This window comes from Aythya marila (genome assembly GCF_965140915.1).
Source record: "Aythya marila genome assembly, chromosome: 15".
Lineage (NCBI taxonomy): Eukaryota > Metazoa > Chordata > Aves > Anseriformes > Anatidae > Aythya > Aythya marila.
The window spans coordinates 3,324,187-3,348,938 of NC_139056.1; the positions used below are offsets into that span (position 1 = coordinate 3,324,187).

General features: G+C 38.2%; 1 protein-coding gene across 3 annotated transcripts in view; it reads left to right on the forward strand.

Annotated features, from left to right (window-relative positions):
- RBFOX1 (RNA binding fox-1 homolog 1) overlaps nucleotides 1-24,752 on the forward strand; it is a gene marked incomplete at its 5' end in the record, with an annotated part of 284,813 nt that overhangs the window by 230,908 nt on the left and 29,153 nt on the right. For all 3 annotated transcript variants that reach the window (XM_082772575.1, XM_082772577.1, XM_082772576.1), the window contains 2 exons: nucleotides 15,855-15,894; nucleotides 24,302-24,366. In XM_082772575.1, the coding sequence (XP_082628701.1) occupies nucleotides 15,855-15,894; nucleotides 24,302-24,366 (105 nt within the window). The remainder of the gene's footprint in view (nucleotides 1-15,854; nucleotides 15,895-24,301; nucleotides 24,367-24,752) is intronic.

The window sequence follows — 24,752 nt, forward strand, 5'->3', positions numbered from 1 at the left end:
ATCAAGGTGCTCGAAAGAGTCCAGAGAAGGGCGATGAAGCTGGTGAGGGGCCTGGAGAACAAGTCCTGTGAGGAGCAGCTGAGGGAGCTGGGCTTGTTCAGTCTGGAAAAAAGGAGGCTGAGGGGCGACCTTATTGCTCTCTACAGGTACCTCAAAGGAGGCTGTAGCAAGGTGGGGGTTGGTCTGTTCTCCCACGTGCCTGGTGACAGGACAAGGGGGAATGGGCTAAAGTTGCGCCAGGGGAGGTTTAGGTTGGATCTTAGGAAGAACTTCTTTACCGAAAGGGTTGTGAGGCATTGGAACAGGCTGCCCAGGGAAGTGGTGGAGTCACCATCCCTGGAGGTCTTTAAAAGATGTTTAGATGATGAACTTAGGGATATGGTTTAGTGGAGGACTTGTTAGTGTTAGGTCGGAGGTTGGACTTGATCTTGAGGTCTCTTCCAACCTAGAAATTCTGTGATTCTGTAATGCAATAATTACAGGGCTTACAATACTTCATGTTCAGGGATAGGTCTGAAATGTGTTGGCTAAGACATAAGATATTCAACTGCAGAAAGAAATGGACCAAGTAATACAAAGCAATACGGAATGAGGCATAAGATTTATATTGCAATACTGTCATAGTATTGGAACTTGGTAAGATTGATATTGTTTAATATTGCAATGTTAAGGAAGAACCAGTGTGTTTCCATCTGTGTTCAGATCCCCTACCACTACCAGCCTTTTGCAAGTAGGTTGGCTATACCTGTCTGGTTGGAAGCCGTTTCACATGAAGCGTATATTAGGTTAAGCCAAAAGGCATGTCTTTTTTTTTTTTTTTTTTTTTTTTTTCCTAGAGGGGTTTGCAAAAAGAGACAGTCAGCCATGGAGCTAAATTTTCAGGGATATTTGAGACATGCAATTCTTTGACCGTTCCTTCACATTGGGCAGTATCCGTTCAGAGAAATAATCTGTGTGAAAAATTAAAATTAAAATAATGGCAAAATCAGGTTTGTTTTGTAAAAGTGAAGTATATGTTTGTTTGTTTGTTTGGTTTTTTTTCCTTAAGCACTTTGTGTAGTTTAATAAGCTAATTTTAAGCTATTACTTAATGAAGACACCATGATTTTTGAAAAAGATTGCTTGAATTACATTTGGACAAGGCTGATATTCCACCAAAGCATCTTACTGTTGCCTAGACTATCTTCGTTAGAGGTAGTCCAGATATTTGTATATGGCAATGAAGGGAACAATTTTAGAATGTTCTATAGGACCAGTTTCATATCCGGATGTCTCAGCTATGAAATGGGTACTGCACATATGAAATAAACATACTTACATATATTGCACAATACAAGCACAAACCCTATTTTCTGATTTTTCTTTGTTCTTTCAAGGCTTTAGCTGTTTACCAACTTTAAATTATAGGCTTTGTTATCTAGGACCTGATTCTAGCTGATTCCCTCTCTGAGCTTGCAGATTAGAGCAGCCCTACATTTCCGAAGTCTTATATAAGCTTTAATTTAAAAAGAACATTTGATACAATCTTGAAGAATGTGAAGTCACAACATTCTGATTTCTTGTTCCACGGTTTTCTTTGACTAACTTTTTGATCTATAGTGTCATCCACTAAGCTGACTTAAAGGACAATGGAGGTGGCAAGGGACTCATATGTATGGTTTATGTGTTCACATACATGCACAGTTAAATTGCTTTTGTTTTTCTCCTAAATATAACCCTTTAAAAATAAGTTATTCTGCTTTAGAAAGTTGTCTGGTTAGAAAATAAAATGACACTATCTATCGCTACTTATTTTAAAAAGAAACTCTTAAATTTATTAGGGTGTCTAATATGCAAGGAGATAACAGCTTATGTTAGTATCAGTTTCATGATTTCATGAATGCAACACCTGTGTTTAAGACAAAGTCAAAAATTAATATAGGAAAATATATGCTATTTATGTGGGATACAATTTTTTAATTGTACAATATTTTTTATTTTGTTAGTATTTGCAAAGGAAGTAAAAATATTTTCAGATCTGTAAGTAACTTACATTGCCTTTAATTTCAGGAGTCACATAAGGGTGCACTCTGAGTTTGTGTTACATGTAAATGTTTATAGTTTAGTTAGTACAGTGACTCAACAGAAAGAATTAAATTTCTAAGTGTAATACCTGTATATTCTCATACAACTGTACTACGTAGCTTCAGCGTCTTTGGATACCAAGTTAGATGTAAACATTGTGAAATCCGGTTGTAAATTAATACAGATGCTTGCAGTGCAGTCAGATTCAGCAGTGTTTCAAAACCAGATTCCAAGAGGTGATCTCAGCAGTCTTCTGCAGGAAGGACAGTTAGGTTGGACAGTTCGCATCTGCCTTTATGACTTGTCCTCGACCTCAAGTTCGACTTCAGAGAAGGCCATGCATTGAGTCAGGAGAGAAGCTACATCTTTTCATTGGTATGATGACTTCAGGCTATCTGAGATAAGCCTTTGGCAATCTAGGACTTTGCTGCGTCAATAAGTGTGTTTTTTAATACTGTATTTTAAAATCTAATTTAATTTCATAATTTAAATTTAGTAATAATTTAGTAATTTAATAATACTGTAATTTCTGACACCGTAATTTTAATTGATAAGCTAAATTAAGAGTCTTACTTTAAATAGGTCTAAATTCAGAGATTAGTCAAGTTTATTTTTCTGTCCACATATGGTTTAAAATATCACATTGCTTTCTGATACACACATTTCCAGCTTTTGAAATTCTTGGATTGGTGCAGAAATACCTCTCTTACACTCGTCCACAGTTGGATAAATAAAGCTTTATTCTGAAATAATTTATTTGGCAGTGTACTATACCTTCTGCTAGTAACTGCATTGATATAGTAGTATAATTTGGAATTTCTTTGCAATGCTTTCCTCTGTGCTCACCAATTCTGTACTCTGACCTATCAAAGAGGCAAAAAGGGATTTACATCAGAAAAAATCCTTAATCAATGAAAATAAGCTATTAATATGTTGTTTTCAGTTACAATGTAAGTAGAGTCTGAGGAAATTACAGGGAAAATAAAGAAATCACAGAAAATGAATGAACTTGCAAAAGGAAGCAAACAACTTAGAATATCATTTATTGACAAGAAAAATGGAAAAAGCTTTGAATGCTGTTTTGCTATTCATTTAGTAACAAGCTTTCATTTTCACTCAAGTAGCCCAGATTATAGCCAAGCAGTTCATATGAAAATATTTTTAATGATTAAAAAACAAGAGTTGCCTCATACATTTTTGTATGATGTGTGAATTTTAATTATTTTTAACTTTGCAGTAAATCTCAGCAACATATAGTTAGAAAAATATATTTTCCTTTTTTTTTTTTTAAAGTACCCATATGTAAATGTAGAATATAAAGCTGGTTTGAAATAAGTTACAAATGAACTGTAATAATTGATTTGCAATAATCTTTTGCATGCTGATTTGTTTATATTCAGAAGTTTTGGAACTGAAATAATCACTCTCAAATTGGAAATCAAATGCAAATCTAAGAAAAGTATTTCTGATACTAGTGTGACAGCTTCTTACAAGTGCAACACTGTCTGAAGTTTCCCTGCTGTTTAACAAAGACCTTCTTTCTTTTCAGTTTCCCTTGAGTTTGTATTTATGCTTGTTCATTGATGTCCTACTTGATCCTGACTGTGACTTTTTCTTCCCAACAAACTTAAGAAACTGGAATGTGTCCCAATCTGTAAGGAAATCTGGAAGATCTTGTCAGTAAGCAAAACAAAGTAGCATGTATTCTTACGGAAATCTCTGTTCTGGTGTGCCTCATAGTCACTGGGAAACAGCAAATATGGCACACTTTCTATGTCTGAGGAAAACTAGTGAATGCAGGCATATGTAGGGACACTGTTTTTTTAATAAATCAAGGACATCATGCATGCTTTACAATGCGTCTCTTTAAAATTAAGTCAGCGTTCATGAGATATGCAGCAATACACACATAATTCATGGTTTCTTTAGTTGAGAGTGAGGCATTTCAGCAATTCCTTGAGATATTCTTGTTTATTAACTCATGGAAAATCATTTTTAGCAACTGTGGCATCATTTCCATTGCCTTAAAATACTACAGTGTGCAGCTGGTTTATAACTTGGTACGTGTAGTTCACTTATGTACCATAAAAAAATACTGAAACTGACATGAGGGAATAAAGCTTTGATTTCATTTGTGTGAGAAAAGAGAATATTAACATTTTCGGAGATCTATATTGGGTGGAAATACTAGCTTCAAGACTGCGCTGCAGGATGAATAGCAGCAAGAAATGGTCATGAATATGGCATGAGGGGTGCATGGAGGGCAGAGCCAGTCAGTGTGGTAGAACATAATTGTGAGCTATTGTCTGCTTATCTCAGGGGGCTCTCTGGGTATTTCACAGCAAGACTAGTAACTTGGTTGAGGAGCAAAACAGTTACTACGTTGATTGAAATCCTTTCCTACCTTCCTTTTTGTGTGAGCTTTGAGGTGGGAGGTTTTGAACACATTGCTTCTTCAGTCTTTCTTGCAAGCTTCTCTCTGGCTATTAGATAGTGTTTTGTACAAAATACTTTTAAAAGATGAATGTTAAAACAAAACAAAAAAAAAAAAAAAAAGGAAGATAAAAGTCTTTTTGCCTTGACTTGTGTCTTTCTTGTCTTTCTAGGGTTGTTTATTGTATTTATGCTTCACCTACTAATTACATAAAGCTGAAGCTACTAGTAAAAGTACTCATGACAGATTTTGGATGCAGTTGGCTGTAATTGGGAAGAAAAAAAAAAAAAAGAAGCAGGTTTTGTTTTGTTTAGCACACTACCAAAAATAACTGGTGTGATTTTGATACCTGCAATTGCTTTTGAACTCTGCAGAAACTGGTAGCTCAGCATTCTTGAAAATCATTTGCCAAATACCAAAACATGATGAGTATGCTGCTCCATCTTTAAACAGGTGTCAAGAAAACCTAGTGGCCATCATTGTCTATCTGGTAGTACTGCATCTAAAACTAACAAGAAGCCCTTCTATTCTAGCATCACTTGCCTCAAGGTCTTCACAAGTTTAGCATGTGATTATGGCTTTATGCATCTTCACATTCACTCCTAATTCTGATGAATCTAATGGAGAAGTGCCTTTAAGTCTGTATGTCCACTTCTGGCCTTTTTCCTGGGAGAACAGGGAATAACAATATGTTTTTTTTCTGTCATGTTTCTGGTTTTGGGGCATGTAACAATCTCCTCTTATCTAAGAAGTTGTGTGATTTGTGAAGAAATGGAAGATGGAGCTCTTACCTTCTCTGTATAGTCAGCTTAGGGGGGGGAAGAACGCCAGCAAACAGATCTGAGTTTCAAGATTAGTTCCTGGGTGTCCCTAATTCTTGTTCTGCTGGGTGTTCTAGTCGTGACCTCAGTGAATGAGAAATTTAGAGAAATGGCACATGAAGTAGGTATTGTATTTTATAGATGTCAATAGAAGTAAAACTGAGAGGCAGTCACATTCTGTAGTGAAGTATGGGATCATAGTGGACAGGCGTTTTCTTGAATTGCGGTCGCTCAAGGTAGCTGAGGGACAGCCAGGGCATGGCAGCCCTCACGAGGGCGGCTGACAAGGCTTGGCTGGAGCCAGCAGTGCCCCCTCCCTGGTGGTACAAAGGCTGCCCCTAGGGAGCGTGAGCAACCTGGAGCACAGTGACCAGGGTGGGCAAACAGAGCTTGGCACATCAGTCATGGCATGGCATGGCAGTTTGCATAGCAGTTTGAGCAGGGGAGGAGGAGTATCCTTCCCTACTCAGACCAGCTTTCCTTCTGTATGCCTCCCAGACAGCAAACCCAGCCATGGCCTCCACCAGGCAGAGAGCACTTGCCAAAGCACTTGCCAAAAAGGCTGTGGTAACCCAGAGCAAGTGATGAAAGATGCGTCAGTTCAGGCCTCTGGCTGCAGGGAGTGCCTGAGCGTGATGCTGCCAATGGTGGGTGACAGAAGTGCAAGCGTAAAGTGCAAGCAGGTGGAGGATCTGTTCAGCCTGGTGACAGAGCTCAAGTAGGAGGTGGAGAGATTAAGGACTATCAGGGAGTGTGAGCAAGAGACAGACATTTGGAGTCACTCCCTGCCATGCCTGCAAGAAAGGCACCAGGGCGATACACCCCAAATAGTGATGGACCCCCTGCCCTGTCACTGTCAGGCAGAGGGAGGGGACCTGAGAAATGGAGAGGGATGGAAACAGGTCCCTGCTCAGTGTCGCAGGTGAGCCCCCTCCCTACCCTCATCGCCTCCCCAGGTGCCCTTAGGTTTGAGGCCCTGGAGCTTGAGGGACAGCGTGGTGAGAATGTGGGGCAAAGTCTACACAGGAGGTTGTCTAGGGCAAGAAAGTCGACTCCATGCCTCAAGACTTCCTCCAACAAGAAGGAAAGAAGGGTGATTGTTGTAGGTGGCTCCATTCTGAGGGGAACAGAGGGCCCTATATGTCAGTCTGACCATACCTGTAGGGAAGTCTGCTGCCTCCCTGAGGCCTGGGTCACGGACATTACCAGGAAACTTCCTGACCTTGTTTGCCCCTCCAGTTATTACGCCTTATTGATAATTCAGGCTGGCAGCAGTGAAGTTGCTGAGAAGCCTGAAGGCTATCAAAAGGGACTTTTAATAGGGGTGGTTACTGGATGGAGTGGGTGTGCAGGTAGTGTTTTCCTCTATCCCTTCAGTGGTGGGGAGGGATACTTAGTGAACCTGGTCCACTAAGGCCCAGCTGATTAATATGATTAATACATGGTTGGTGCCATCACAGGATTATTTTATCTTTTATTATTTATTTTTTTTTGATCACAGGGAGGTTTACTTGGAACTTGGCCTGATGGCTGCCAATGGGTCCCACCTGTCTCAAAAGGGGGAAATGGACTCTAGCCCAGGAGCTGGCAAGGGGGAGGGGGAACATGACTACACAAGATAAGGATAAGGCTGAGGTTCTTAATGCCTTCTTTATGTCCGTCTTTACTAGACGGACCACTTATCCTTGGAGTACTCAGCCTCCTGACCTGGAAGTCTGGGACAAGGAGCAGAATAAACACCCCACAGTTCAAGTGGAGACAATTAGAGACCTGCTACTCCACCTGGACTGTTACAAGTCCATGGGGCCAGATGGGATCCACTCAGGGATGCTGAGGGAGTTGTCAGATGTGATTCCTGGGCCATTTTCCATCATCTATCAGTGATTATGGTCATCAAGAGAGATCCCAGATGACTGGAGACTTGCTAATGTGACGCCCATCTATAAGAAGGGCTGTAAGGAGGATCTAAGGAACTACAGGCCTGTCAGCCTGACCTTGGTGCCATGAAAGGAACCTTTGATGGAATAACTTGGATGCAATCACACAGCATATGCATGACAACTAGGGGATCAGGCCTAGTCAGCATGGGTTCATGAAAAGCAAGTCCTGCCTGACCAGTCTCATCTCCTATGACTGGGTGACCCACCTGGTGGATGAGGGAAATGCTGTTGTCATAGTCTACCTAGACTTAAGCAAGGCCTTTGATATGGTCTCCCATAGTGTTCTCCTGGAGAAACTAACAGCCCGTAGTTTGGACAGGTACATTCTTTCTTTGCTGGATTAAAAACTGGCTGGACAGCTGGGCCCAGAGAATAGTAGTGAATGGAGTGAAATTCATCTGGTGACTGGTGTTCCCCAGGGGTTGCTCCTGTGACCCAACCTTTTTAATATCATTATTGATGATTTGGGTGAGGGAATTGAGTACATCCCCAGGAAGTTTGCAGACGACACCAAGCTGGGGGAAGTGTCAATGTGCCGGACGGAGGGTAGGAAGGCCCTGCAGAGGGACCTGGACAGGATGGGCAGAGGCCAGATGAGTGGACATGTCTAAGTGCCGAGTCCTGCACTTTGGCAACCCCATAACCCCACGTAACACTACAAGCTTGGGGCAGAGTGGCCAGAAAGCTGTGCAGAGGAAAAGGGTCTGGGGGTGCTGATTGATGCTCACCTGAACATGAGCTGGCAGCATGTCTGGGTGGCCAAGAAGGCCAACAGCATCCTGGCCTGTATCAGGCATAGTGTAGCCAGCAGGGCCAGGGTGATCCAGGTGATCGTCCCCCTGTACTCTGCTCTGGTGAGGCTGCACCTTGAGTACTGTGTTCAGTTTTGGGCCCATCAGAACAAGAAGGACATCGAGGCCCTGGAACGTGTCCAGAGCAGGGCTATGAAGTTGGTGAAGGGCCTGGAACACAAGTCCTGTGAGAAGCGGCTCAGGGAACTGGGGGTATTTAGTCTGGAGAAGAGGAGGCTAAGGGGAGACCTCATTGCTCTCTACAGCTATCTGAAAGGGTGATGTGTGTAGCTGGGGGTTGGCCTCTTCTCGCACATAACTAGTGATAGGGCTAGAGGGAATGGCCTCAAGTTGCAGCAGGGGAGGTTCAGGTTGGAAATTAGGAGACATTTCTTCTCAGAAAGAGTAGTCAGGCATTGGAACGGGTTGCCCAGGGAAGTGGTGGAGTCACCATCCCTGGAGGTGTTTAAGGAAAGGTTGGACTTCATGCTTAGGGACGTGGCTTAGTGAGTGACATTAGTAGTAGGGTAATGGTTGGACCAGATAATCTTGGAGGTCTTTTCCAACCTTAATTATTCTATGATTCTATGAAATGGAGGACGAAATGAAAGTGGAAAGAAACATACTTTGTGTAAATATAGAAAATACACCCTTTCTATCACAAATTATGTCTGCCTCTTGATCCAGAAGACTGATTTCAACCAGTTTCTGTTATTCATCTGTTTCTTGTGACAGAACATACTGTAACATACATTGTACGTGTAATAGGATCGTGGAATATCCAAGACAGGATTGGATTGGTAAGATTAAAATAAAAATTATGACGCTGGGGAGGGTGAAGGAAAAGTAACAGACTATTCAGGAACTGTTCCCCTTTTTAAAAGTAATTGATTCCAAATAACACCTTATTCTGAAATTAAGAAAGAAGGATAATTAATATAAGCTACTACAACTACTACTTTTACATAACAGTAGTTATGTTTTTTCCAATAGATTTCTTTGGGCTCACAGAACCTTTCTTTTACTTGGGACTCTGCTTTGTACGTATTTGCAACTGTTAGAACAAAAAAGCATGTTTTGCAAGCTCATAGTGATTTCAGTCTTCCAGCTTTGTTCTCTGCAGCAATGCCCTCTATTAATTTGCAAAGCAAATACTGTAAATTTTTCATGGCATAAAATGTTGAAACTGGAAAGACAAAAACCTGGAATTAGAGAACACTAAAAGCCAGAATAATGGTATTGTTAAGTCTCATACCAGTTCTATATTCACAACAGTGAAAGTTGTGTTATTAGTGTTGAAAATCCTGCCTTTGGTTTATTTTATGTTATAATTGCATCTCTTCTATTACTTTTCTCAGGAAAGTTTAATTTAACAGGCATATTTTGTCTTCAGCAGTGATCAAAACCTGGAAAATATCTTTAGGACAGTGAAGGTGACCCCATCAGCAAACAGAAGATGCAGAATTTTTATTCATCATGTACTTACTCTTAATTGTGATGGAGGAGAAATAGTGCACTATAACTGTAACTCCTACTGCAGTGGCTCAAATCATGATTGTAATGCCTGTTTGTTGCACTAAATCCATGCATTTAATTTGCTTTAGGTTATTTATGCTAACTTGTGCAGATTGTTTGTATGGCTGAGAGTCCTATGTGCTTAGCTGGTAAGCAGTCACAAAGATTTGCACATGCAATAACTGCTTTATGCCATTGACAGATTATTTAACCCAATACTTTTGAAAGATAAGGATAGGAAAATTAAAATAAAAACAGATGAAGTCCGTCCTCACAGAATATTATATAGGTGGAATCTAAACTGCTAATGAGCTTGTCTTAATAAATTCACAAACAAACAAGCGAAACAAAACATACACAAAACCAAAGCAAAACAACAACAAAAAAGTGCACTGCAGGTGTTTAATAGTTGGTGAGAAAACAGTTTCATATTTATCAAATATATTCCTGGAAGCTGGCAAATGTTGTGCCGATTTTCAAGAAGGGTCAGAAAGAAGACCCTAGCAATTACAGGCCTGTCAGTCTCACGTCAGTGCCTGGTAAAATCATGGAGAAGTTGGTTCTCGGACTTATTGAGGCGCACCTGGGGGACAAAGCAGTCATTGGTCCCAGCCAGCATGGGTTTGTGAAGGGTAGGTCCTGCCTAACTAACCTGATTTCCTTTTATGATAAGATCACCCGTATGGTGGACCAAGGGAAACCAGCTGATGTGATTTTTTTGGACTTCAGCAAGGCTTTTGACACGGTTTCCCATAGGATCCTACTGGACAAAATGTCCACCATACAGCTAAATAAAAACATCATACGATGGGTGAGCAATTGGCTAACGGGCAGGGCCCAAAGGGTTATGGTAAATGGGGCTGCGTCAGGCTGGCGGGCGGTCACCAGTGGGGTCCCTCAAGGCTCCATTTAAGGGCCGGTACTTTTCAATATTTTTATAAACGATCTGGATGTAGGAATAGAGGGTATTTTGAGCAAGTTTGCTGATGACACCAAACTTGGAGGAGTTGTGGACTCAAATGAGGGTGTAAAGGCCTTGCAGAGGGATCTGGACAGGTTGGAGAGCTGGGCGATCACCAACCGCATGAAGTTCAATAAGAGCAAGTGCCGGGTCCTGCACCTGGGACGGGGAAACCCTGGCTGCATGTACAGACTGGGCGATGAGACGCTGGAGAGCAGCCTAGAAGAGAGGGATCTGGGGGTCGTGATAGACAGCAAGTTGAATATGAGCCAGCAGTGTGCCCTGGCAGCCAGGAGGGCCAACCGTGTCCTGGGGTGCATCAAGCACGGCATCGCTAGTAGGTCAAGGGAGGTGATTGTCCCGCTCTACTCTGCGCTGGTGCGGCCTCACCTCGAGTACTGTGTGCAGTTCTGGGCACCACAGTATAAAAAGGACATGAAACTGTTGGAGAGTGTCCAGAGGAGGGCTACGAAGATGGTGAAAGGCCTTGAGGGGAAGACGTACGAGGAACGGCTGAGGTCACTGGGCCTGTTCAGCCTGGAGAAGAGGAGGCTGAGGGGGGACCTCATCACAGTCTACAACTTCCTCGCAAGGGGTTGTCAAAAGGCAGGAGACCTTTTCTCCATTAACACCAGTGACAGGACCCGCGGGAACGGGGTTAAGCTGAGGCAGGGGAAATTTAGGCTGGACGTCAGGAGGGGGTTCTTCACAGAGAGGGTGGTTGCACACTGGAACAGGCTCCCCAGGGAAGTGGTCACTGCACCGAGCCTGTCTGAATTTAAGAAGAGATTGGACTGTGAACTTAGGCACATGGTCTGAACTTTTGGGTAGACCTGTGCGGTGTCAAGAGTTGGACTTGATGATCCTTAAGGGTCCCTTCCAACTCAGGATATTCTATGATTCTATGATTCTTTGATTTTCGGGAAATGATTGCCACATATGATATTATTTAGATGCATGCTTTATTATTATTTAGATGCATGCTTTCTTACTAAATCAAGGTTTCTATTTTTGAGTTTTCCTTAGCACTATAAAATCATAAAATACATCTGAATAAATCCTCATAGTTTGTTGTCCTTATTTTAATGCCTCCAGGTAATACATTAACATATCATCCATTCCTTGGTGCAGTAATTCAGATTTCAATAACATGGCTATTTCCAGATCCTGTGTCAGTTTACACGGAACTCAAGATTTATGCATCTGCCAGGACAATTTTTTGAATATAAAATATAAAAGGAGCTGTGGCAAGATGGGTTCCTATGCATTCAGCCTCTTCCCATGCTTCCCATAATGTCTGTTCTCTGCCTGCAGATTCAGAGAGAGAAGAGGATGATGAGTCAAGCCAAATACCCTTTGGAAAATAATATAATAAAGGAAAGAAAAGTGCAAGAGTAAAACATAGCTATTGATGCTTTACACTTTTTCCTTCTGATGATGGGTGTGGTTAGAAAATACATTTGACTCCGGTGATAAGATTCAGTCACAGGAGTCAACAAGTGACAGGGACAGTGAATAGAGAAAATAGACTGAAAATCCATGAAAATGTGAAGAAAATTAAGAGGCAAACTTCCAAAGAAGCTGAAGATCTTATATTTAACATATCATATTACAAAAATGGAGAAAATTAGATAAAATCAGCTGATTTCTTTTCAAAGTGCATGTCCTGCTTGGGAATGTTATACTCATTTGCCTGGTTCTGTCACTTCATCTTACTACTAACCCTGTTTAGTGATAGAGTCATGCCTTTGTGTCTCACTTCTGTGTTGGGTACTTCCTCCGGTATAACATTTATCAAACAGTTACAGATTCAGAATTCAAAGTAAGTTTCCATCTGTACCTGACTGAGCATTATATGTAAAAAGAGGGCCTAGATAAATGAACTAACCTACCCAAGATTACACCCAGCTGCATTTAGGAATTTGAAGCATTTCAGTCCCTATTCATCTTGCAAGATCTTCACTATAAATTCACCAGTCACCAAGAGGAGGAAGGAAATGGGTCATGTTTTTTTTGACACATGTTCTCTCAAATGTGTTATTTCTGAACAATAATGTTCAATAATAATTGAAAATAGTATATTTTAATGTTATGTTGTGGGTTGATCTTGGCTGGCTGCCAGACTGTCACCCAGCTGCTTTCTCACTCTCCCTCCTCAGCAGGACAGGGGGAGAAAATAATATGAAGAAGGTCATGGGTTGAGATAAAGACAGGGAAATCACTTACCAATTACCATCATGGGGAAAATAGACTAGAATTTGTGAGAATTAATTTAATTTATTGCTAATTAAAGTAGTAGTTGGGTGGTGAGAAACAAATATAAAAATTATTAACAGTTTGTATTCCTACTCCCTTTTACTAGACTCCACTTCAATCCAATGCCTCTATCTCCTACCCAACCTGAGCAGTGCAGGGGACTGGGAAATGGGAGGTTTTAGTCAGCTTGTAAGAGAGCCTCTCTCCTGCTCCTTCCTTCTTATACATTCCTGTTGCTCCAGTGTGGGCTGTCCCTGGGCTGCAGCTTCCTACAGGACATACCAACCTGCTCTTGTGTGAAGTGTTCCACAGGCTTGCAGAAATACCTCCTCATGCAGGCCAACCCTGTGGCCTGCCTCTCTGCTACCAAAACATTGCCTCATAAACCAAATACATGTAGGGTAATATTCTATTTTAAAGTAGTCAGTGTGAGGCAGAATTAGATGATCACTTAACAGTTGAAGTGATCCATGATTCAAACTAGCATTTCCATGTCATATAAATCTGAACAATTGTGAAGACCTTGTATCCGTTTTTACTTAGAACCTCAGTTTTTCAATACCAGTATTTTTTTCTGGAATTAATCAACCTTGCATATGTTTAGTATTTCTGTAGCTGTATTTATAGAACTTAATGGTAGTGGAGGTAATTAGTTCTGAAATATAGTTCTGAAGCAATTCTTCTGTGCTGCCACTGCTAATTTTAAAGGATGAGCTCTAGAGCTAGTGAATAGGCATTAAAAGTAGTTTTCTTAAATACTCTTTTTTTTAGTTCAAAAGAACTAAAACAGTACTTCTGTATTCCTGTTGTGCACTGATTTATCATCACTGTTTCTCAGCGATCATCATGGGGAATTTCAGAACTTCAAGAGCAGAGAATGAATTGTCACTGGAATGTGGCATGATAGTGACATTAGATACTCTCTTTAGTTGAGGTATTTGGGGGGCTCATTTTTCAGTAACCTCTTACAAATTTCTTTCTGAACTATATAACCACTAGGATTTGGATTTTTATTTTTTAAAAAATATTATAAATAAACAATCGTCTTTATTGTAATTTTGTGCTGTGTATATACAGCTGCCTATTATTGAAAATAATCTTGAGTTATACATTATGCATAAAAGTTTTAGACTTGCTTTAGTAAGTGCTAATTTAATACAGTGTACAACAACACTGATCTGTGTAGCATCTTTTTGATGTGGAGGCTGAGTTTGTCCTCTTACATAAAGGAATGAGAAATCCTGTCCAGAAGATACATGATTATTTAAAAAATTGAGTCCTTGCCCTTGGAATAAATATGCCTTTAAAAAAAAAAAGTATTATTTGCAAAAAAAACTGGCTATATGAAATTCTTGATAAAACCCTCTGTCTGCAGTAACCTTTGTATCATTTGTATATGATCTCATAAGACTCCTGTGTTGTTCACGATTGTGTTACTCTACCTCTCATGGTCACGTTGAATGTTTTACTTCTTACATGCAAACAACTGTGAGGAAAACACAATATTTTAAAATAATTAGAATATCAGAATTGAAATATAGGTACACTACAATGTAAATAACAGTTTTTCTGAAAACTAACAATGTAGACCAGGTTTGCCATATTCTGCTCTTACAGAATCATGGAAGAAAAAAACCAACATAAGTAAATCTCTGACCTTAACTGAAGCTGATGAAGCTGATGGCAGACTCTGATTTAAGTGGAGCCAGATTTTCATATGTTATTATTCTATAACAAACTCTCATTATTGTTAAAGTATAATGCAGTTTATATGCATGTATGTGTACTTGTCATTTTCTCAAGTGAATCTGACTTAAACAAGTACCAGTTCATTCCTGTGGGGTTTGGCCATTGACCTCAATGGATCAGTTATACTTCTGACATGAAAATTCTTGTTGAAATTGCAAAACAGCTTAGGCTAGCAACTTGATGATAAGTATTATTCCCAGATACTAGTATTCTCAACTTGAAAATATTGTTGTGAAAAGCCTATCGTGTGCTTTCATACTTAGCTCTCAAAACAACTTGGGTTGATTCTTATATTAGAAATACCTCTTTCTAGTTGCAGAACTACCAACTAAAAATAAAATTGCTGGACTTATACAATGTGTGTAATTGGTAGGCCATTGTTGTATAGTTTCAGTTTTATTTAGTATAATCATTTAAACCATCGTTGTCATATTGTGTCATTTATCCTGAAGGGTTTACAATCTGAAATTTGTACTATTTACACTGAGAATTTGTGTTCGCTATAATGTAGAAATCTTTGGGTAAACTGTTAATTGCAACATAACAATTCTATGTTTTTTGAAGATAAGTAGTACTAATATATCCAGACAGAACTTCAGGGTAGCTGATAATTACAGGCATGTTTGCCAAAGTTGTAAAATGATAGTGAGAAGGCTTAGCCCTTTTCTTATAAGAATGGGATTGGCATTCTTACTAGACCTGTTGTCAGTATCAGAAATGTGCATCAACGCAGTGCATATGAACATTCTCATCTGTGTGTACACTTAGCTATTGAGATTTGAAACAAGTGGTAGAATACCATCAGAATAATTATTTCACCATATAAAATTAGGCTTTTTTTTTTTTTTTTTTTTCCATCTAAGTGATGACATTTACCACTTTGTTTCAGAAGGCTGACATAATTACAGGACAAGAAAGTAGTATTTCAGGAAATAACATTTGGTAAATGTAATGAAACTGTTCTCAGGATTAGCCCACTGAAAATTTTTATAGAAAAAAAAAATGCTGCAAATGTTGCAAATGTGTGGATTCTTAAAAGATTAAAGTAAAAAACCACGACCTTGCCGGATGTATTTTCCAATTCTGCCGTGCTTTACCTCTGCTTGACTAAGCATTTGGCATACTTTACAAAGATGCAATACTCAGTACAGTTCCACTTCTGATAATTGCTACCAACCTCCTTAACCAATGTGAAGAGTGCCTTCTTTTCCCCCTCCCTTTGTTTTTGTGACAAGACTAACCTCAGCTGTGCAGGGGTTGGTGGCATTTGCATGTGGAAATGCACTAATATGGATGTTTTTCTTTGTGTGTGCATCCTTGCAGTGTTGTATACCAGGATGGATTTTATGGTGCAGACATTTATGTAAGTATTCATTGATGTGCATGCTGTCCTTGTACATTACCAGAGTCATTCTTTTTACAAGTTTGCTGCCTAGTTTGACTCTGTTTTGTCTATTTACCATCCCTTGCCTGTCAGAAAGAATTGAGAAGAGTATCTCTCACATTGGAAGACCATTCTGTTCATTACATCTATCATTGTTCAGTGGAGCTGAATTAACTCTTTAATCAAATGTTGAATAAATGCAAAAAGATGTGAAAAATGTGTGTGTATGTGTGCGTGGAAGAGTGTCTCCTTTCAAAATTAAATACTAAGAAAACTTAAAAACAAAGTAGAAACACTTTCCTGCCAACCTCAAAAGCACTATTAAAAAATAAAAAGGCAAATTGAATATTAATACCCAAGGTATGAAAATGCAATATGGAGAGAGATAGACCAAGTAAGACTTCTCAAATCCAGGCATTATTTGGTAGATGTGTGTACCATGATATTGCTTAAAAACCCACATATTTAAATTTAAACAAAATAGAGATTGCTTATGATGTAAGAAGTATTTATATTTGTTAGTAAGTATTGATAGCCCTGGATAGTAATTACCTACTTCACATTAAAATGTATATAACTCATTGGTCACTAATTTCATTTTAAATAATATATTTTTAAAATTTTCTTACCAATATTGAAATTTTTACCTTGAATGTATGTGAAGAGGCTACCTACATCTGAGTATACAAGAAGTTTCGGATGGTTGAGGCTGAATTTCAGTCTTCTAAAATAATTCTTGCACCCTGTTTTTACAGTTAAAAAAAAAAAAAAGTGGATATAAAATACGTTACCAATAGAACTGTAATCTTTCACATCTGTTATTATTTTGATAAAGCAATGTGGTTACAAAGTTACAATTATCTTTACTTCAGCAGACTACTTGCTATATCCTAATTGTGCTTATGTTTTACCATCTCTGTTGAGTTACAAAGAGATGGATGAGGTGACATTGGTATGAACATTAAAAAAATACTAGATCATTGTAGGAAACATTCCTTGTATTTATTACCAGTAATCTCTTAAAGCTATTTCCAAAGGAACAGATCTTTTTCTATTAGGTTTTATTTGAAAGAAAAACAATTTGAAATTATGCAAGCAGTAGCCATTCTTTTTCTGATGGGGTAAAAGGCTGATACTCATTTGAAGATTCATTTGTGTAGTTTGAGAATACATTTAAAATGAATTAGCACAGTTTAGAATTCTCTATGTACTTAGTGATTTTATCAGTAACATATTGTTACTGACACATGAGAATCACACATTTGCCAAAGGCTTACTCAAGTGTAGTATGCTGGTTTAGTCTCACCTAAACACTTTACTGTTGAATTTTTTGAGGCATATTTCAGGTATGTTGTACAGTGTTGAATTTCTTCGTGTAATTTCCAGTTTTCATATTTGTGTATAATGTCAAAAGAATGTGTCATCCATTTTGCTTAGTTTACCAACCTGAAAGCTGATAAGACATCTTCCTCAAGATTGGTTAATGGGATTGAATATGTAAGAATTATATGTTTGTGTAACAGTTCATAGTATGTTTTGGAGCTGACTGCTGCTTTTGGTGCTTGACAATTATTTTATTTTAAGGTGACCTTTTTCCTCTCATATTCTTGAATATTTTGGTTCAGAAACAGAACCAAACAGAAACAGAATGTTGTTTCACTAAGGAAGATGCTGGAGAAATTAGAAATTTCTAGTTTAGCTTCAGATTTGTTGTCTGGGATACTTGTGCATTAGAAAATGTAGTAACTGTACTGGTGCATTGGTTTTCACTCAGTTGCAGCCTTGTATTTCTGATTACATTTCTTAATTCTCTCATGTAACAGAATGTTTACTTGTACAGAATGTTTACTTGTACAGAACTTAATCTAATTTCAAAAATACTGTGAAAATTTGGTTATGTTTTATGATGTTCAAAGCTTCTTAGTTTATAATTCATTTTTCTTCACATTTTTATTTCTTGCAACCAAAACATTTTGATGAAAAGAAAGAGAAGGAACTGGCAGAAGTCAAAAGAAAATGTATTATAAACAGTATTTTTTAGTATAACAGTTTCCAGCAGAGCAAGTTATTTATTAAATCCCAGTTGGATATAATAAAGTTCTACTTAACTTTTCACTTTAATTACAGAGCTGAAGTTTTGTGAAAGAACAAATATTTTGTTGAAAAATTAGAAAGAAATAAAATTTGAAGTATACAGGTTCTAATCGCATAGAAGAGAATAGGAATACAAAAATACAGTCTAAAACAGAAAATCCAGACCCGTGACTATATGTAATACAATATATTCTGTATTTCACACAGTTATATGTGAAATGTAATAATGCCTCTGAAATAACTGAGCTACTGAATTCATTTTTAAACGTGCCTTTATGTAGGAAAAATAAAGGAGATGATTAGGAAGAAAGGAAGACCTTTTAAAATTAAGTATTGATTCACAAAGAGAAAAAGTCATTAAAAGAGAATTAAGGTTGCCTCCCAGCAAATATAGAAGTTCCTTTGATGAAGATTGACACCTGTGAAAATAAGAAAATACAGTTCACAAAATGAAAACAAAATAGTTTCACAAAATGAAAACAAAATAGTAACAGATGAAAAAATATGCAGTTAAGATAATAGCTATGCACTATTGCTCTGCTTTATTTCAAATCTGTGGGTTTTGTTGTTGTTGCTCTTTTTTTTTTTTTTTTTTTTTTGTCATGAAGAATGTTTTCAGATGTCAGTCTTCAATCCACAACTTCAAACTCTCTCATCACCAGCTTCAGAAGTGGTGATGCAGTACTGACCATGTACATTAGTCAGTTTTATTGCTCACTGTAAGATTTTCTGACCCGTTCTCCAGATTCTGGACCTGTAGTACTGCAGCTGGTGTGGGTCCAAGGCAATTCATAAGTACACAGGTAGATAAGGTAGAGTTGTGGTTTTTTGTGTGTGTTTTTTTTGTGTGTGTGTTTTTTTTTTTTTTTTTCCAAGTTACTGATCCAGAATAAGGCATACTTTATGAGCAGAGGAATGGGAAGATATTATCAACACTTACTGCCATCTCCGTAGCTCAGAGGTCAGATGGTATTGAGGTTGTAGGTATCTGCGTTCCTAGCAGAAAGGAGACATTTTGATTAAAACTGTATCAATTATCTAAGCAATATTCCCATGATACTGGATGGGAGTCTACTGATGCCCAAAAGGCACTGTTCTAATGTGAAAAACAGGGATATGTAGTTAACATCAGAGTCTTAATTTTAAGTACTTTTAAGTCTTTAATTTTAAGTGTTTTGTAAAGGTGCAGTGGGTAGTTCCTCCTAATGCTCCATACACTAGAATGCTCCATGGTACCTTTTAAAAAGTTGTGAGATCTAATGAGGACATGTCTTTTCATCTCTCTCTGGTCTATTTGTGATATAAACGCTATATTCAAAACAGTGCTAGATTACTCTTGATGATTGTAGTGGATTAGAATTAATACAGGTGCTGCCAATTTGGATATATTACCAAGAACTTTTCTGAGGACACAGATAGGTCTGGGAGTACACTGTAAGCCCAGAAATAGCACAAAACTTTCAAGTAGGCCTGTCTCAGAAGTTGAGCTATCAAAAATAAGACATTTTATTTTAGTTCTCCCAATGTTTTACTCTATGAGCAGAGCAAATACTGTGTAAACCACAATATCAGTATGATTGGAGAATGAGGAAATGATCACTTCTGCTCTTTATTTCTGAAAGGGTCCATATAATTTGTTTTATTTTTTGCTTTTAACTAATAAAGCAGATATAATTCTCAATACTATAACACATTTTGAACCTTGATTTATTTATGTTCACAAACTTGTAGTGAAAGGAATTATAGGAAATGAAAACTGAGGAAAAAGTATTCTCAACATTAATATAGAAAATTAACTGTTAGTAATTGGAAAAACTAATGAAAAAATAGGCATCATTTAGTCATCCAATAAACACTGTCAGATGCACAAAAAAAAGTGCATCCTTCTTTCCATCCTTCCTTCCTTCACTCAGTTAAATCATTGCATTTCTCTATAGAGCATTATTGCAGGAGCCTGTGTATGGCAATAATTTACCACAAGTATGACATGCCAACTGATGGAAAAAAAAAATCACTAGGCTGAATGCAGACTGTTGTAAAATCATACTATTCCACAAATTATTCAGTGAGAATATGGATTCTGTGTGCATAAATGTTAATAGGCTATGAGGATTGAACCACAAAATCGCACATATTCTTCATGTCCCATGTAATACAACGGTAATTGCTGTAATTGTCCCATTCAATATTTTATGACAGTGCGATATTTGTCATATTTGGACTGCATTTCTATATTTGGACTGCAATTCTATTAATTTCCCCTATATTCAGAATTTTAGACAACTTAAGCTGCAGTAGTACTGTGTGGTCATTCCTTTGGAAGTAGAAGAGGCAGATAAGGCAGTAGACATTTTTAATTTTTTTTAGCTGAATTTATTATTTTGTTTGAATTTTCAAAAAGTCAAGCATAACAGGTACTTTCTGAAAATAAAGAGAATAAAAATAAAGAGAAAATAAAACCACAAAGCATTTCTAAAACCTAGCAACTGCAAATTGTTTTTTATTATGTATATATTGGTATTTATTGGCATTTCAGTAATTATGATTTTTTTATATACTTTATTTTTCAATACAGTATAATGCATGCAGACAAATATTTACATATTTCTCTAGACATGCATACGTAACATGTATTACTACTGCCTATATGTAGTTTGTGTAGGGAATACTACTAGTTTAATGAATTTTACTTACATCTATAGTAATGGCTGAGATCAAAATTAAGACGAATTGTAAAGTAGAATGTGTCACGCAAGTTTAGAGCTCAGTGGTTTGAATCAGTTTTCCTTCCTGATTCCCAAGATAAAGCATATCTTCAAGTGTTCTGTTGTAATGATAAGTCACCTGAAGTAACTGATGAAAAATAATAAGATACCCACCAAATTTTTAGAACACAAAACCTGTAAAAATAATTTGCCTAAGAATGTTTTTACATATCATTATACCTCAGAAGGACAGGTTGAGGTTGGAAGAGACCTCTGGAAGACATGTTGTCCAACTTATTCCAGTGCTCAGTCACCTGGAGTGAAAAACAGGTTCCTGATGTTCAGAGGGAACCTCCTGTTTTTCAGTTTGTGCCCACTGCCTCTGGCCCTGGCACTGGGCACCACTGAAAAGAGCCTGGCTCTGTCCTCCTTGAATGTTCGCATAAGGTATCTCCAAACATTGATAAAATCTCTCTGAGCCTTCTCTTCTTCAGGCTGAATGGTCCTAGCTCTCAACCTCTCCTCACAGGAGAGGTGCTTCCACCCCTTAAACATCCTTGTGACCTTGCACTGGACTCTGTCCCGTATGTCCAGGTCTCTCTTGTGCTGGGGAGTCCAGAAATGGACATGGGACTCCAGGTGTGGCCTCATCTGGGCTGAAGGATCACCTCCCTCAATCTGTTGGCAACACACCTCCTACTGCAGCCTGGGATACAATTAGTTGTCTTTGCAGCAAGGACACATTGCTGGCTCATGGTTACCTTCATGTCCACCATGGTCTCCAGGTCCTTTTCTGACAAGCTGTTTTTCATCTCAGTTGCCCCCAGCAGATGCTGGTGCCTAGGGTTGTTCCTCCCCAGGTGCAGGACTTTGCACTTCCCCTTTGTGAACTTCACGAGGTTCCTGGCACTCCATTTCTCTGGCCTGTCCAGGTCCCTCTGGGGGCAGCACAGCCCTCTGGCACATCAGCCATTCCTCCCAGTATTTGTGTCATCAGCAAATTTGCTGAGGGAATGCTTGGCCTCATTATCCAGATTGCTAATGAGCAATATAATAGCTTATGTCAAAAATATGAAATCATGACATGGGCTCATAGAGAATTATGATCTCCCTGATATCCATAGCCATCCTGCAATTTATATCTTCAAAGAATTCAGGCAAATTTAATAACCTAGATCTCTCCATATTTTTATTTATTTAGACTCAATTTTTCCATGACTTTCACAAATTTAATTGTGATTGCTGAATCCACAGCAGCTTAATGAAGTTCAGAGTTGATCTTAATTGTTCAGCAGGATTTCCTTGATGAAAGCAAATCAAAATACAAGCACTCCCTCCGCCCCCCCCCCCCCAAAAAAAAAAAAAAAAAGAAAGAGAAAAAAAAAAGCATCACATATTTAGGGAAAGCAGGTTTTGAGCAAGAAAAGGTCAGTCTTCACAGGCTCACCTATTTTAAATTGTACTTAAAGGAAAGAAAAACAATTCTAACAGAGCCTGTTTATCTGTAGATTTATGACCAGCCTGTATGTTCGTAAACGAACAACCTGTCTCGTTTTAGTCTGAAGCATTGATATTTCTGGTGGTAACCCATTTTCAATCCTTTACCGTCATGAGAATCAGTATGTGCATAGTTAGATTGAAAAGTTGTGGCCTCTTGCATTTGAATAAACGTTTTTAGAAATGGACTACTGGAACAATCATACATGTGCATGTGGCTAACAAAATCATGTCACACTGCAGAATGACTTTTAGTCTGACATACATTTTCAGGACTGGACGTTGAAAACAAGCTTGTCACGTTTAATATCATCTACATAATTTTACTATTTGTACTTCCTCATACCAGCACTCAAAACAAAACCAGCCAAATAAACAAACAAAACACACAGCCAAACCCCCACCACTGAAAACAGCACTATTTTTGGTACTGTAAAGAACAGGATGGGAGAAGAGAGAGCTGTGTAATCTGTCACTTTTTTCCTTGGAGCACAACCCAGGCCTCAGTCTCAGTGTTCACTGGTTCAGTTTGCACTTGGTGACATTAACTGACATCTGATTGCCTGTATGCACATACCTGCAAGCAATATGTGCCTATTATATATCTTTTGACAGTAATAGCCCGCTATTGGCTTATAAAAATCGAATGGTCTGAAATGAGAAAGTATTTCTTCTCAGTGCTGCTGCACATACGCACAGAAGCAGTTTGCTGCAAAAGAGACAGCATAAAAAGTATTATAGAAGCACCTGCCGTATTCTAGTGGTTGTGTGATACAATTGCTTCTGGCAGGGAACTGATCAGTAGAAGTAAACATACTTTTCCTTATGTGAGCTCTTGAAAAAGTCAGAAAGAATGTTTCTCAAGTGAGGTGACAATTCATAGACTGAAGTTCCTAAAGAGCTGTCAGTATATGTAGAACTTGTTTATTCTTAGGGTTATGTGGCGTTATCAGCTGAATGATTGGTTTCCATAACCATTCTGCTTCAAATTTTGTTTTTATTATTATTATTATTATTTGTAAAATCAAAATAGGGAACTCACAAAACTACCTAGTAAAAATCTACTCCTGTTACAGTAAGAGTTGATACGCTAACTTGCACTTCATGCTTCAGCATAATTTCTTGTATGAATGCAGTCTCCCCCCCCCAAAAAAGGGGGGGGAGGAGGAGGAATCAATTCATTAAAATGATGTCTTTAGGAAAAGAACAAAATTTATTCAAAACTGAGTGACCAAATGCTTTCTTTCTCAACTCTTTGTTAAGGTGGGGGGAAGAGGAGGAGTGGATGCAGAGACCCATGTCCCAGGGGATTATAGGGTGGTGAATTCTAATTGGAACGTAAATCGTGTTTGTGTTATCTGTGGAGACTGGCCTCTGTTTGTTAATTGGCATGCTGAGATCATTTTGAAATGGTTGATATAACACCGTGGTCCATTGAACAGGAAGCTCTGCTGTTTTCACAGTTTGATAATCAATGCATCGCTGCACACAATTCCTTTTAAATGTGTGTTTGTTTGTCCTGTTTGCTTAATTGAACAGCTGCAATTACTGTTACATACAACTGAATGTTAATTCAGGGAAGAAGAGAATTTTCCTTCTTCATTATAATTTTATGCATAAATTGAAAACCTATATAACATTAAGTGTAAATTGAGTGCACTAATTCATAGGTTTAATCAACCAAGTATGATCAATCATATTTTGTACCAAAAAAAGAAAAAGAAAGAAAAAAGAAAAAAGAATTATTAGCAGAGTTTTTCTTTTAAGTTCAACATTGCTTTATTAATGTGCATATACCTCATTCATAAGAACAATCACTATTTGAAAATGTGGATGAATACAGTATTGTATTTAGAAAACTTATGTTGATGAATACAGTTCATTGCTTTCTCCACATTTCTGGAACAAATCTTAACAAGTTCATGGTGATAGATTTTGCTTAACAATTCACTTAAATATGTCACATGTATTTAACCCCTTAACTGAACTTACAGTATGGCAATAATATTCCGATCAGTTGCTGCTAAATTTTACAAAATATTATTTAAACTGCTGTAGCAAACCAGTTAGAATGTGAGTTTATGTTTTAGGGTGGTTATGCTGCCTACCGGTATGCCCAGCCTGCCACTGCCACTGCAGCTGCCTACAGTGACAGGTAAGATCTCATTTATCACTAATAAATATTTGACCAGTGGAAGATGAAGATGATTCTATAAATTTGCCTTGTTGAAGTCTCATAACTGTCTTGTTGCTCTGCAGATAACTGTGATATCTAAAGCAGGCTATTTTATTATAATCCATGAATAGCCATAAATTAAGAGATTTTAGGCCTTAATTGAGAATTGGGCATGAGACGTGCACATTCCCAGGTTGTAGATCATCCAGTTAAGGTCTGTGGCCCTTGTACGACACAGATAAATATATGTATGGCTTCATGATGGTCTGCTGCTAAAGATCATTATTTAACTTAGGAGTATTATTTCAGTTGATTTAGAAGCTGAACCTACTGAGTGCCCTCAATTCTCAATGACATTGTTTTAG